Source organism: Kogia breviceps, chromosome 3, assembly GCF_026419965.1.
Source record: "Kogia breviceps isolate mKogBre1 chromosome 3, mKogBre1 haplotype 1, whole genome shotgun sequence".
NCBI lineage: Eukaryota > Metazoa > Chordata > Mammalia > Artiodactyla > Physeteridae > Kogia > Kogia breviceps.
In genome coordinates this window covers 61,588,384-61,602,159 of record NC_081312.1, presented here as the reverse complement: position 1 = coordinate 61,602,159, position 13,776 = coordinate 61,588,384, and the positions used below count along the sequence as shown (strand labels likewise).

The following is a 13,776-nucleotide window of genomic DNA, read 5'->3' as shown; positions in this document are numbered from 1 at the left end:
TGAGATTCTGTCCCACAAAATTACTTATTATTAAGGAAGTGCCTGAGAAACTGTATTCTAGGCAATTTACACTATGATGAAATGTAATTTCAAGAGTTGAACTCCCTTAGGTTTTGGTTTTGAGATATACCATTCAGAATTCCCTCAGGTAGGGGAAGCTTTGTTTGGTGTACGCAAAAATCTGTGGAACTCTGGGCAATAGTGTTGGGTGGAGAAAGTGAGGAAACTGGGGGTTGGAAGCAAAAGACCTCAGCTGTTGGAGAATTAAATGCAGGGCCTGTGTTATCCACCTAGTAAGTATTTATTTAGGACTTAAGAACAACATTAACTCTAGTTATCGACACTTACTACCTGCCAGCTTCTCAATAATGCTGCACAATTTATGACTGTAACTTATGGAAGAGGAAGCTGATATTCAAAAGAGGTCACATCAAGTCTTAGTCAGCCAGGAAGTACTGGGGCAAGATTTGAACTCAGGTCTCACTTGATTCCAAATCCTGTGTTTCTTCAGGCAAGACATGGTACTGACATTGGTACTGAAGATATGGAGACAAATATCAATAAGACAGATTTCCAGTCCTTGAGGAGCTCATAGTCTGGTGGGAATCATTCTTGATCCCTCTCTTTCCTCACATCCCATATCTAAATCATGAGCAAGTGTGGTCAGCTCTGCTATCAAAACATATTTTAAATGCAGTCATTTCTCAGTTTTTGCCACTGCTCTCCCCCTCCTTCCAGCCTCCACCTTCTCTCCCCTGGATTACTGCAGTAGCTTCCCAACTGGCTTCTCTGCTTCTGCTCTTTTCCCTCTACATGCTGTTCTCCACACGGCAGCCAAAGAGGCCTCTTAAACACATAAAACAGAGCACGTTATTTATCTGCTTAGAACCCTCCAGTAACTTCCCATCACACTTAGAATAAAATCTGAATTCTTGTCTATGGCCAACCAAGACGCTAGTGACCTAACTGCTGCTCATTGATCTGACTTCGTTGTCAGCATTCTTCTTTCCTCCACTTAGGTTACTCCACTCTGGCCTTTTGCTATTCCTTGGAAATGCCAGGCTCCATTCCTGATTCAGGGTCTTCACACAAGCTGTTCCCTATGTGTAGAATATTCCTCCTATTGGTTTGCACCCTCCTCTCATTTCAGGTTTCTTCTCAAATGTGACCTCCTCAGTCAAAAAGCATTTTAATTAAAACAGAATATTAAAAAATTAAAATAACCCCAAATAAGTCTGGAAAGAGAAAGCAAAGGAACAGAAACAGAGGAGACCAGGAGAAAACAAATAATAAGATGATAGACCTAAATTCAAACTTATCAGTAGTTACATAAAGTGGAAATTGTCAAAATACACCAATTGAAATATTGAAAATGCCAGATTAGAATTTTTTTAAAGTCCCAACAAGATTCTGACTGCAAGAAACATACTTTAAATATAAGATATAGATAGGTAAAAGTAAAAAAGCTGGTAAAAAAATATGCCCTGCAAACACTACAGGCCTGCCTTGGAATTATTGCAGGTTTGGTTCCAGACCACAGCAATAAAGTGAGTATAGCAATAAGTGACTTTTTTGTTTCATATAAAAGTGCATATAAAAGTTATGTTTATACTGTAGTCTATTAAGTGTGCAATAGCATTATATCTAAAAAGTAGTACATGCCTTAATTAAAAAATACTTTATTGATAAAAAATGTTAACCATCATCTGAGCCTTCAGTGAGCTGTAATTTTTTTTCCAGTAGTGAAATCAAAGATTACTGATGATCACAGATTACCATAACAAATACAATAATAATGAAACTGTTTGAAATATTGTGAGAATTACCAGAATGTGATACAGAGACACGAAATGAGCAAATGCTTTTGGAGAAAATGGAGCCAATAGACTTGCTTGAGGCAGGATTGCCACAAACCTTCAATTTGTACAAAGTGCAGTATCTGTGAAGTGTAATAAAACAAAATATGCCTGTAATTAAAAGCAAAATAAATGTTTCTCCCCTCTGTAAATTAAAAAAATTAATTTGAAAAATTTAAAAAAAGAGGCTGGCTGAGGTAGACCGATGAAGTAATATATGACTGAATAATAAGAGGGCTAAATGCAGAACCAAGAGAGGGCAGAGTCTTAAAACCTAACCAGGGAAACATTTTTAGTGGGAATGATTGATTAACAGAAAGGTCAAGTAGGATGAGCACTGAACACATGTTAGTTAATTGATAGTAGTGTGATCTTCATAAGAACACAGGAAGTAGAGTGTGGCATTTAAACTGGAATTGTTTAGGAAGTTAATGGTTAAGCTTGTTGGATTGCGAACATTTGTTTATCTCTTTGTCCTCTTGTAAACCAGGAAGACAGTAAAGGAATAAAAAAGACATAATCCCACAAGGTTAAAGATAGTGGAGAAGAGGTGCCCAGACACCCCAAACTACCATTCCAGATTTTAAAACTTAAATATGAGTGGGTAGCCAAAGATTCTACACTTGAGGGAAGTAAAATAAAGAGTAAAATAAACACATTGTCATAGGGATATGGGGATGGTGGGAGAAGGGGTGGTGTGTGGAGTGATGGTGTAAGGTAGCTAAGTTCTATCCTACGTTGGAAGTTAAACATGGTAAAATACTCATGTTATTTATAAATTCAGAGGTAAATAGCAGAAGAAATAACAGTAAGATGTAAAAATGGTTGCCTCTGCGGAGCGGGGCTCAGAGATAAGGAGAGATGGCACGGGGCATCCCTGTAAGCATTGTGAGTTTTCTAGTTTCATTGGACCCTCTACCCTACCCTGGATACATGAGTTACTTTGAGAAAAATAAAAATAAATTTAAAAATGCCTTTAGAGGCAGTTTACAAATTATGAAATGAAATTGGACTTACTAAACAACAGGAAGTTGATGGCGTTTGGGGACATGGAGATGGTGAGTGTTGACTCTGCTTTCAGAGGTTGGTAGTGACAGGAACTAGAGAGACAAAGCCATGTGTAGCTTGCGGGCAGGCAGGTTTGAGGGAAGGCATACTAGGTCGGGGTGGTGAGAAAAGGATTAAAGTTACAAAGGACAGAAGAAGATGATGGAGCAAGTTTCCAGAGGTGGGAAGGATGAGGTCAAGAGCACATCCTCTGACACACAGGAAGACGGTGCGGGTGAAGAGTCTTACAAATAAACTCATCAGCAGAAGGAAGGGAGTGGAGGGAATTTGCTTTGTATGTGAGTGACTTTGTGTGGTTTGTTATTTATGATCCATATTAGAAATAAAACTAGTGCAGAAGAGGAAAATCATAAAAACTTCAGTTAGCTTTATTCTAAGTAATCCTAAGTCATCGTTTGTGTCTGTTGCTGATAATGTCTAATTACCAAGTAGCATCACAATGATTTTATATATAGAGTCAAGCTGACTTTTGTAAGTTTTATCCGATTATAAAACTAAACTTGGTATTCTCAGCCTTTTAAGTTTGTGGTCACTCCTCATAACTCCCCAAATTAATGGGAATGTTTGTAATAAATCTCGGTTACACTGTAAGTTTGCCCCCATTTCAGAAAAAAAAAAATTCTCCTACGGGAGTTATCTGGTAGCATATTTGATTAGACAATAAATTTCTTATTTTCTTCTAAATAATTCCATTTAGTGTCAAAATATGCTGGGAATCTAAGTGGGGAGTCCATATTCTCAGATGGGTCTGTGACTAATACCCTTCTCCTCCAGTAGGATCCAAGATGCTCAGTTTGACTGTACTACTCTGTCTTCCACCCCCAGTATTAGCAGAAAACTTATTCTACCCTCATAAAACAGCCATCTTCCTCTCTCTAGTACAGGAAGGTTTGTGGAAGGATGAGGGGAGGGGAAGGGGATGGAGGAGGAGAGAGAGGAGGGAGACTGTCCTTATGGTTGGGTCCTCCCTTGTTCGGTAGAAATCAGAACTCTGACACTTGCTCTTTAAGATTGTAGAATGCCCACGTCCCAACCTCCTGGAAATGAGAAAGGAGTCTGGAAGGGTTTCTTTTAGTCACTCCAGGGGACGATAGAGTACTCTCCACAGTCAAGCTTGGTCAAGTGAGCTCACAACCAAAACTGCCCAAGAAGATTCTTGCCGAAGCAGTCCTCTGGGAAAAACCAGAGCCATCTTTATTCCTTCATAGGCTTTGAAGTTACTTTCGGAAGGTTCCTTCCCATTTTACGGCAAACATTGACATCAATCTCACATAATTTATGTATATGTGTACACACACAAATATACATATATATCTCATTGTAGTTGACATCTTTTGATATGTAAATATTTAGATATTTTATTTATTTCAGTTTAGTGATGTTTTTATTTTCCTTCAGGTTTCAGTTGTTTATGTAGGGCTTTGAAAAGCTAAAGAGCTTCAGACACTGTGTCTCTGGTGCCACAGCAGCAGGATCTCTGGCAGACTTAGCACTTTTAGTTCTCTTAACTTCTTCCCCAGTGCCATTCATGTCCACCCCAGCTGACTGCCCTGACTTCAAATCTTGAGGTTAGCATTTCCATTGCTCCCTCTTGGGAGGCCTCTAGGATCTCTGGATAAAGTGACACATTTTCCCCTAGAAGTGTGGGTTGCAAAGGTAGCAGCTGCTTTAGTTAATCCACATAGAGGCTCAGTTATGCCCTTTCCCTGGGCCTGAGTGCCTGTTTGTCCTATAGTCATAAGGTTCTCTGCAGGTAAATTTCTATTTCTGTCTGGATAGGGAAGTCTCTGGTGGTGTTCACTGGGAAAAAACAATGAAAAGAAAGTAAACCTAATACCTCCTTATAATACCAGGCAAAATCACAGGAAAAGTGGACAGTAGTGCAAGATTCTGAGTGAGGTTTTGGTTATGGCTTTCCTCTACTCCGTCTGTTCTCGCTCTATATGTGATACGAAAAGGAAAAAATAAGGGTTTTAAGAAGATGTATATTTTAATGCTTGTGTAAATTTTATTCAGTGTTAGAAGGAAGCTTAAGAAAGCACAAAATATAATGCTGTAAAATTAACAAAAATTTGTTAAACTGTTTCAGGATTTTAAACAAGCTGCACTGATAAGCAAGGCTAATGTGAGCCTTTGTCAAGCTACTGCCATATGTTATCACAGGTATGGGGTGCAATTTATGTTGAAGTGAGAGCAAGTGAGACCATCAGATTTATAATTATAATAGAAGAATAGAAGAGACAGAGGAGAATATTGTGGAAGTGACAGAGTACAGAAATGGAGAGAGGCACAAAGAATCCCTGTATCAGCACTCTTCTACCTACTAATAAACTATTTTAGTCAAGTCAGCAAGTAAATACCTGCATCAGAGCATTGCGGGTATCCATCTGATTCAAGCCCATTTATTGGAAAGGACCTTGGTAATACACAGAATGAAATCATGCATGACTTGAAATATCTAAGAATAAAATAAAGTTATTAACTTTATTCATAAAATGGAACTAACTTTTAAAAAGCCTATTTCTTGGAAGAGAGGTTGATTTAGAAAAATATTATATTTCCAAGAAAATTTTACATTTAGAAAGCATTTCTAAATCTAAAAATGATTAAAATAATACCAGTAAATATCTACAAGGTATAATAAAATCTGCGAGAAATGTATTACTTAAAATATTATTACCTGTTTCTGTTACTATTGTAAAAATAAGTAAGTTATAGAGGGGAGAAAAGAACAGTTATATGAGGCTAAAATACAGAAGAAGATCAGTTTAAAATTTACTCTGAGATAATATTAGAGTAAGTGGATTGATTTTGCTAACAATACTTACATTTCTATACATACATTTGACATCTAAAAATTAATTTCTAAACACTTTGCTTTTAAAAGCATAGAAGTGCAGCACATGAGTATTTTAATGTGAAATAAAGAGTATTTGGTTAAGAAATAGTTTACAGCATTATTTTTCATGAGAGAAACAATAGCAGTTAATTGTATGAGGAAATTAGGATAGTAGACTAGGCTGTGTAAATATACAATTTAGACAATAAAACATAGTTTGAATTATTTAGGAAATTGAAATTCTTTTTTTTCCCTTTTAGGACATAGCTAGTACAGGTACATTTCCCTATGAGAATTAGATTTTTAAAATTTTATGAACATAGTAGTATAATAACTGGAACTTGTGAAGGCGTTTTTGGTTACAAGGCCTAAACTGGTCTCGGACCTTTAATTTTATACAGACAGCAAAACACAGTCACACCATTGTCTATTTTAATTCAGCAACCTTTGTACAATTCATCTTTTTAAGTAATTGTCATTCTTAAAAAGAAATGGAATAACGATGACTGATGTGTTTGTTTTGGTAGGTGAGTGCAGGCCAAAAATGTCTGAGGTCATTGAATTCTCTTAAAACTAAAAATAGACACCAAAATTTTTCTCAACCTCATTCCGATGTTTTGCAACTATTAGAGTCAGTAAATTTCTCTGTATGTCAGTTCCTGATCTCTTTTATGAAATGTAATCACTGGGTATATATGGTGGAGTCTCCTTAAGCTGATACTGCTTTGCAATTCCAAACAACCACCTTTCATCATCCTGCTAGAATCTCTATTGTCCTTTAATAAATGTAGAATTTAAATCAACAGTAAAGCTCTGATAACTCATAGTTCCAATTCCATATGTTTTAACAGTTTTACTGAATTTAGCAATAAGGAATGTTTAGTGATTGGTTACATTTATTTCAGGAAAAATATTTTTGCTTTTCAAGGTGAGCTATAACTTATTACTACAGCAGCATGGTTTGTAAATAATGAGATTCACTATTGGCATCTTATAGTGGAGAAAGTAAAAATTCTCCCATTTGGAAAATTTTAAAAAAGTAATAAATCTTTACATTTTAGGGCTTTGATCTTTGAACTCGTGGGGTTGCAGACTTTTGAAGTGTGTGCCTTTGTATATCTCTGGTTCTCACTCTTGTGGTTGCTAGGAGACAACATTCCTTAGGCTGAATATCCTATTTGTTGCCCAATTTGATCACTAAGAGTGTTAAGGTAGAGTTAATATTTAGATCTCTTTGAGAAAGCTACCTTAAGATTAGAAAAAAAAAAAAAATGTCACAGAGGGAGAGCCTGGTGGCTCAGAGTTACATATTCTGTCCATTTTTTACTTCAGCACATTTATTTTACCACTCTTCTATTTGCATAAAGTATTTCTGAATCTTCGACTCTGCAAGCCACATTCTTTAGTTTTGGGAGGTATTTATGATTTATTTGTACAACTCAGTAGGGCACATCTGGTCACCTATGTGATTAATTTGGAAAATGAGGTGGGCCTTGGTGTCCATGGCCTAGCCTGCAAGCTGAGCACATGATTGTTAGTTAATAGACACCATAATGAGAGGCATGCACCTTCCGTCAGTGATCACGTTATTTTAGATTTATACAAACACTTTTTGTTTTAGAAAAACTAACTTAATATACTTTTATATTTGTGTAATTGATGTTTAACAATTTATGTGCCAGTGAACCTGTATGCTGATATAAGAGACACTGCCACATTTTTTCATTGTCTAACTGCCATGTGATTATTTAACAGGAGCTCCAACCTACAGGGCACTGTGTGATACACACATCTTCAGAAAAATGAAGTTGCTGTGTCTATGGAGTTTTTCTTTTTTTTTCTAGTGGTGTAGGGGGCTGGGAGTCTCTGGCTTTGGCTCCTCACCTCCTCTGGACTTGATTTTTAGTTATCATCAGCTTTGAAGAGCTTGCCAGGTAGCTTTCAGGATCCCTTTCCAGGTTTAAGGTTTAATGATTATTTACTTAGTCAGAACAGACTAGATGCATTAGTTATAAGCATTAGTGCTTATAACTAGATATGTATAGAAAAGTAGCTTCAATTCATTGCTTGTTCTTTTTCTTTTTAAATTGGTTAGACTCTTCAAAGGGTGAGATTATGTTTTATAAACCATATATTGGCATATGTACTCACAAGGATTTTAAATCTCCCTCTGCGTAAGAGGGGAGCAATGTGTATGATACAATTTGGATGTAAATATACCAGAAGCATTTCAATGTTTTGTGGGAAAAATATGATAGAGCTGGGGTTGCCCTGTAAACTTCAGTTTACATGGTCACCATAGGTATGCATCATAAGTAAGTAGTTCACTATCCATAGATAGAAATAATGAGCATAACAGAACCTATCAACTAAATGCATTTTTGTACAGGAATACTGCTGGGTAATTATTCTTGATTAAAAATTTGTTATTTATGCTAGAATTTTTTCTGTAATAACGGTGAGAAAGTGGCTACAAGCATTGTGACCTTATGTTCAGTGAACTTTTACTTCTCAAATAGTGCCAGTTATGAGGAAGGAGGAGGATAGTTTCATTGTAAACTACTTGAGGGAAGGGAGCCCAATGTTTTCTTAGTGAGAATCCGCAGAGTGAACTCAGAAGATACCAGTTGGCTCACGTATGTGAATGCTAACCTTCCCCTGTTTGTAACGTCAGAGGCCAGGCTTTCCTGGTGCTTCACTGTTGATTCTTGCATGATCTTCTGACACAATACTTGGTGAATGCTTTTGGGTAGTGTTTGCCAAAGCATGGAGCAAATATCATGAGTAACTCCATTATTTTTCATGGTGTGCACAAGCATTAAAAAAATATTGAATCACATTATGAGAAGCTGAATTGCTTTTCAGTTTCAAAGTGAATTCTTTCTCAAACCTTCTGAATACATCAAGGAGAAGGTGTCAGCTAAGAGTTAGTCTTTAACATCTTTCCCACACTTTGTAATAGATGGTACAGCTCTCAGGTTTAGTTTTCTGCAGACTACACTATCCAACTCCAATATTTATTTATTTTCATGGTTGCCTTCTGTTTATGGCATGAGATACTGATTTTGTATTTGTGGTATTGAAATTAAGTTATTTTAAAAAATAGATTTACTTTAGTAAAAGAGTGACTTGACTTAAAGAAAAATACTAAGTAAACGATAGTGTAGGTGGAACATAGGGCAACTGTCACAAAGGAGGGGCTGAGGTTTGGGAAACAGTATTTTAAAAGATAATGCTGAGTAATATCTATGAGATGATAGTTTCTAGAACAGTTACCCTGTGTTCCATGTATTTTACAAAGGAAAAGTTAGCAAAGTAATGATGCATCTCATAAAAATTTGAAAACTTTTTGAGAAGTAATGAAAAGAATGGAGGGAAGATAATAATCTTTATTGGGTGAGGGTCTCTGTGCTAAGGGTTTTTCACATGCTGTCATTTGATCCTTCTAACAGTTTTGAAAAATTACTATTAATTTGTATGTTCGGGCTTAGGTTTGAACTCCAAGGCTTTCTTCTGACTACACTGTTGAGATATCAGCTCACTCACTGGCTCTTGTGCACCAACTACAAGTATGTTAAAGGTGAAGAATGTGGGTAGAGATGACTGTGGGAAAGCATGGATTTTGGAGTCTGGCTCACCTGAGTTTGAGTCCCAGATATTTGCACAGTGCAATCTTAGCATGCTATTTACTATGTTATTTACTATGTGCAAACTTTTCTGAGCCATGATATTCTTTTAATCTATAAAATATAAAAAATTATTAGAAGCTTACAGAAATGTTGGAAGGATTAAGTAAAATAACATATGTAAAGCACTTAGCACGGTACCTGGTAAGTAAGCAGTTATTCAGTGTTAGTGCCTTCATTCTATTAAAAAAAAATCTAGACTCTCCATATTAATTGAGATTAAAAATAATTATTAGATATGCATGTGAAGTGGAAAAGTGACTTTATATACCCATGGACATGGGAATATTCGATTCCTTCAACAACCCTCTCCTCACCATAGGAGACTAATTAAGGAAGATAGAGAGACAGACTTATCATTCAGTCACATATATTCACAAGTTAATAAGTAAAATGCATTTTACTTCTTTTTCTCCCCTCCTCTCTTGGTGTCCAAGATGAAATGGGCTGCCTTTATAGAAGATCTGAAGTAAGAACTCCCATGTGATAAAAATTTAGCTCCCTTCCTTATACAGGACATATTAAATAAATAACAATGGATTTATTTTAATCTGATTTAAATAGTGTATTTTATAAATAATAGCATATGTTTTTCTATACTGGCCACTGATAACTGTTAAAAACAGGTTCAAGAATGCCATTCAGATTTTTATAATTCTGGAAAAGAACTCTAGCATGTCATCCCAGCATATTCTGCTATAAAAATGTCTCTTACCTCCCCTCTTTCCTTTTACCAATATCTTTAAAGAATCCATCAGGCTTCCTTAGGTCATATGGACTTACACGATTAGTTCTTATGATAATAAAAAATAATAAAAATTAAGTTTTTTAAGGGTCAATGCATTTCTTTATGAAGAGGTTATATACAGGAAAGCAGTTAGATTATTCATCAGAAAGCCTCAATATTTTAATTTATTTTCAGAAATAAAGAGTTTGAAGAAGCTGTCAATTTCTTTACCTGGGCTGTTAAAATTGATCCCTGTTTTCTGGATGCTTACATTGGACGGGGAAATTCTTACATGGAATATGGACATGATGAGGCCATCAAACAAGCACAGAAGGACTTTCTGAAAGCACTGCATTTTAATCCAGTCTATACAAAAGCCAGAATTTGTTTAGGCTATAATTTGCAGGTAATATTGTATAACAACATTTTACCATGGAAGCACCTTTTGGACAAGAAAAAGAATATATTTGGCCTTTTAGTGGTGATGGGGAGACATGATATTTCTTTGGATATGAACATTTTGCCTTTCTTTTCTTATTCATATTCAAAGCAGCAGTGGGAAGCAGGGGTTTGATGAGTTACAGGCAGCCTGCCTGGAGAGCACACCCAGGGGCCTGGTGTGATAGTGAGATGAGGGTCTTCTGAACTTGAGTTTCCTTAATGCCTGTACCCCTTTCTACCTCACCCCCTTATACCTACCACACTTATAGACAACTTTTAAGACTTGCCTGATGAGTTTCATATATAAGAACCTGGCTAAAATTTGTTTCACTAGCTTATACCTGGGCTCCATAGGTTTGGGCCTATTAAATTAGTGAAAACCTAAAGGGAATAAACACTTTATGATCTATGCGATGGATCAGACAACCACTGTATAGAGATTTCTGAATTCAGGTCATCTTCCAAATGGCAGTGAATTAGAACATACCAGAGGGCAAGAGGCCAGGCATTTGTCCTTCCAGCAAGTTGGAAGGGTGTTGCTCTGTTGTGTTGTCACGCAGTTCTCTGAGTGTTTTCTGGGACACTCTGACCTGACCCATTCACTCACCGAGCTATTTGCACTAACAAAAGATGTAGTGGTATTCGTGGAATAAAGTGCTAGATGTGTTATATTTTCCATGAAAAGGAAAGGAATAATCTTTTTATCCCTTTTAATATTAAAAAATTTAAACAGTGGTCCAAAGTAGGTTTTGATTATGGTAATTTGCAGAAATTCCTATTAATAATCTGTCATGAAAGTTGAATTTTTTTTCATTTAAAAGTAAGTGAATTTGGCTGACCTAAGATTAATAATATAGGAGGTGGTTGTGGGTTTGGTTATAGTGAGGTATGCCCAAGAACTGATTAATAAGGGAAGTAAGATTGTCTTCTGAGTGTTAAACATAAAATTAGCCATTATTGGATCACAGTAGAAATTTTCAAAGTCATTTTAGAGACAGGGTGACTCCTAAAACAGCTAGAACTCACTGTAATAAAAAAAAAATGTGTTAACAGCATCATTCATTGCATTCAACAAGGATTTACTGAGCACCTAGTAATAGGACAGGAACTGATCTAGGCCTAGTGATACAGCAGTGCCCAAAATACACTGGTTCTTCTTGTAGAGTTTACTACCTACTGGAGAGATAAGCACCAAGCAGTCTTATTAATAATTATTTAATTCTATTCAGGATAAGAGCAACAAAGAATAAGGGATGGGTTTTAGGACAACTTATAACAAGGGAACCTAGCTTCCTTTTAGGGGTGAGGGAAGGCCTTTTGAGAAATTAACATTTAAACTGAGGTATGAAAGACTAGTAATTAGGACTAGGAGTTAGGGCTTAGAGCATAGTGTTCCAGAGAGAGGGAACAGCCCATTATAAAGTCTTGTGAGAAAGAGACAGAGGGCTCAAGGGGATGGAATGTTATGGACAAGGGGAGAGTGGTATGGGATGAGACTGAATTGAGTAATGACTGGAGGTGAAGGTCTTTTTAACTGGTCCAGGTCAGTTAAAAATGTGAATGTTGGGCTTCCCTGGTGGCGCAGTGGTTGAGAATCCGCCTGCCGATGCAGGAGACACGGGTTCGTGCCCTGGTCCGGGAAGATCCCACATGCCGCAGAGCAACTAAGCCAGTGAGCCATGGCCGCTAGGCCTGCGCGTCCGGAGCCTGTGCTCCACAACGGGAGAGGCCACAACAGTGAGAGGCCCGCATACAGCAAAAAAAAAAAAAAAAAAAAAAATGTGAATGTCACTCACTGGAGCAGTGACATCAGATTTGTGTTTTATGAAGATCTCACTGATATGTATCAACCTGAAGGAGGATTGAAAAACACATTAGTGTGAGGAAGACTTGAATCAGGAAAGGAAGGACTGAAAAAGGAGAGTTAGGCCCATCAAATCCTGTTCGGGGGAAGAGTGACCATGAAGAGTGACCATTTCTTGGACAAATATGAAACAGATTCCCCTACTATGTGCCTACCATTAGAGTTATGGAAGTGAGCAAAACAATTGTCAGAAGAGACAAATTCAATTCCTTGTTTTCAAACATGTGGTAATGATGTTGGTTTCCACATAATTTACTGTGAGGAAGAAGCTTTACTGGTTAAAGAACAATGTCTAGTTAACTTATTAGTTAGTTATATTTCGTGTTAGTTTTATGCAAGAGTCACTGGGCTTTGCTTGGTTTATGTGAGTCCGCTTCTGAGGCTCTGGCAAGTTGGGATTTTGAACCCACAGGAATAAAGGACAGTCCCTGGACTGTGCTGAATTTATCAACTCACTGCCTTCCTATGATGAGGTACTTAGTTGCCAAATGGCCTTCTCTAGGAAATACTCTGACATCATTCTGTTAACAGTGTCCTCTCCTAACCTTTCTTTTTTTCCAGTTGGCGCTAAGGTTGGTATAAACACCTGCTTGGTAGATTTGCATGCAGTTTTCATGGAATGTGTGATGCTGATACAATTTATCAAATAGGTTTTATACCATCAGTTTATTCATTTACTTATTCAACACATATTTATTTTATTATGTATAGTATGTATAACTGGAGATTCAATGCCAAGCAAATAGACAATTCCTGCCTGTGTGTGCAGAGCTCAATGTAAAATTTGTGATGATTGTCAGAAGCATTGGTGTTTCCCGTTGTGGTCAAGATTTTATGTTGTTCAAGACTGGTATAAGAGATGACTCTGACAATTAGATTTATTTCAGTTAATTAAAATTCAGCATAAATGCTCTGAGGTAATCAGTCAATTGAATGCACTCACAGTACAGCCTACTTCCTTGTTTAAAATATCTTAGATTAAGTACAATATACCCTTACTAAAGGCTTTATTTGATTGTTAGAATCATAAACATTTGTCATGATATGGACAATTTCCTACTTGGTGTAAATGGAAAATTATTTTAGGCCCAAGGAAAATTCCAGAAAGCTTGGAACCACTTTACCATTGCCATAGAAGTTGATCCGAAGAGCTACCTAGCCTATGAAGGAAGAGCTGTGGTCTCTCTTCAGATGGGTGATAATTTTGCTGCAATTCAGGATATAAATGCTGCCATAAAGGTAAAAATTCACTCAGATTATATTATCATTAGCATTAAATTAACATCATCAGTGAA

General features: G+C 36.7%; 1 protein-coding gene across 1 annotated transcript in view; it reads left to right on the top strand.

Moving 5' to 3' along the window:
* The window catches only part of TTC6 (tetratricopeptide repeat domain 6), a 217,405-nt gene that overhangs the window by 193,612 nt on the left and 10,017 nt on the right, over window positions 1-13,776 (top strand). Inside the window, exons 27-29 of the mRNA XM_059055640.1 lie at window positions 5,014-5,087; window positions 10,372-10,582; window positions 13,568-13,720. Coding sequence (XP_058911623.1) covers window positions 5,014-5,087; window positions 10,372-10,582; window positions 13,568-13,720 — 438 coding nt within the window. The remainder of the gene's footprint in view (window positions 1-5,013; window positions 5,088-10,371; window positions 10,583-13,567; window positions 13,721-13,776) is intronic.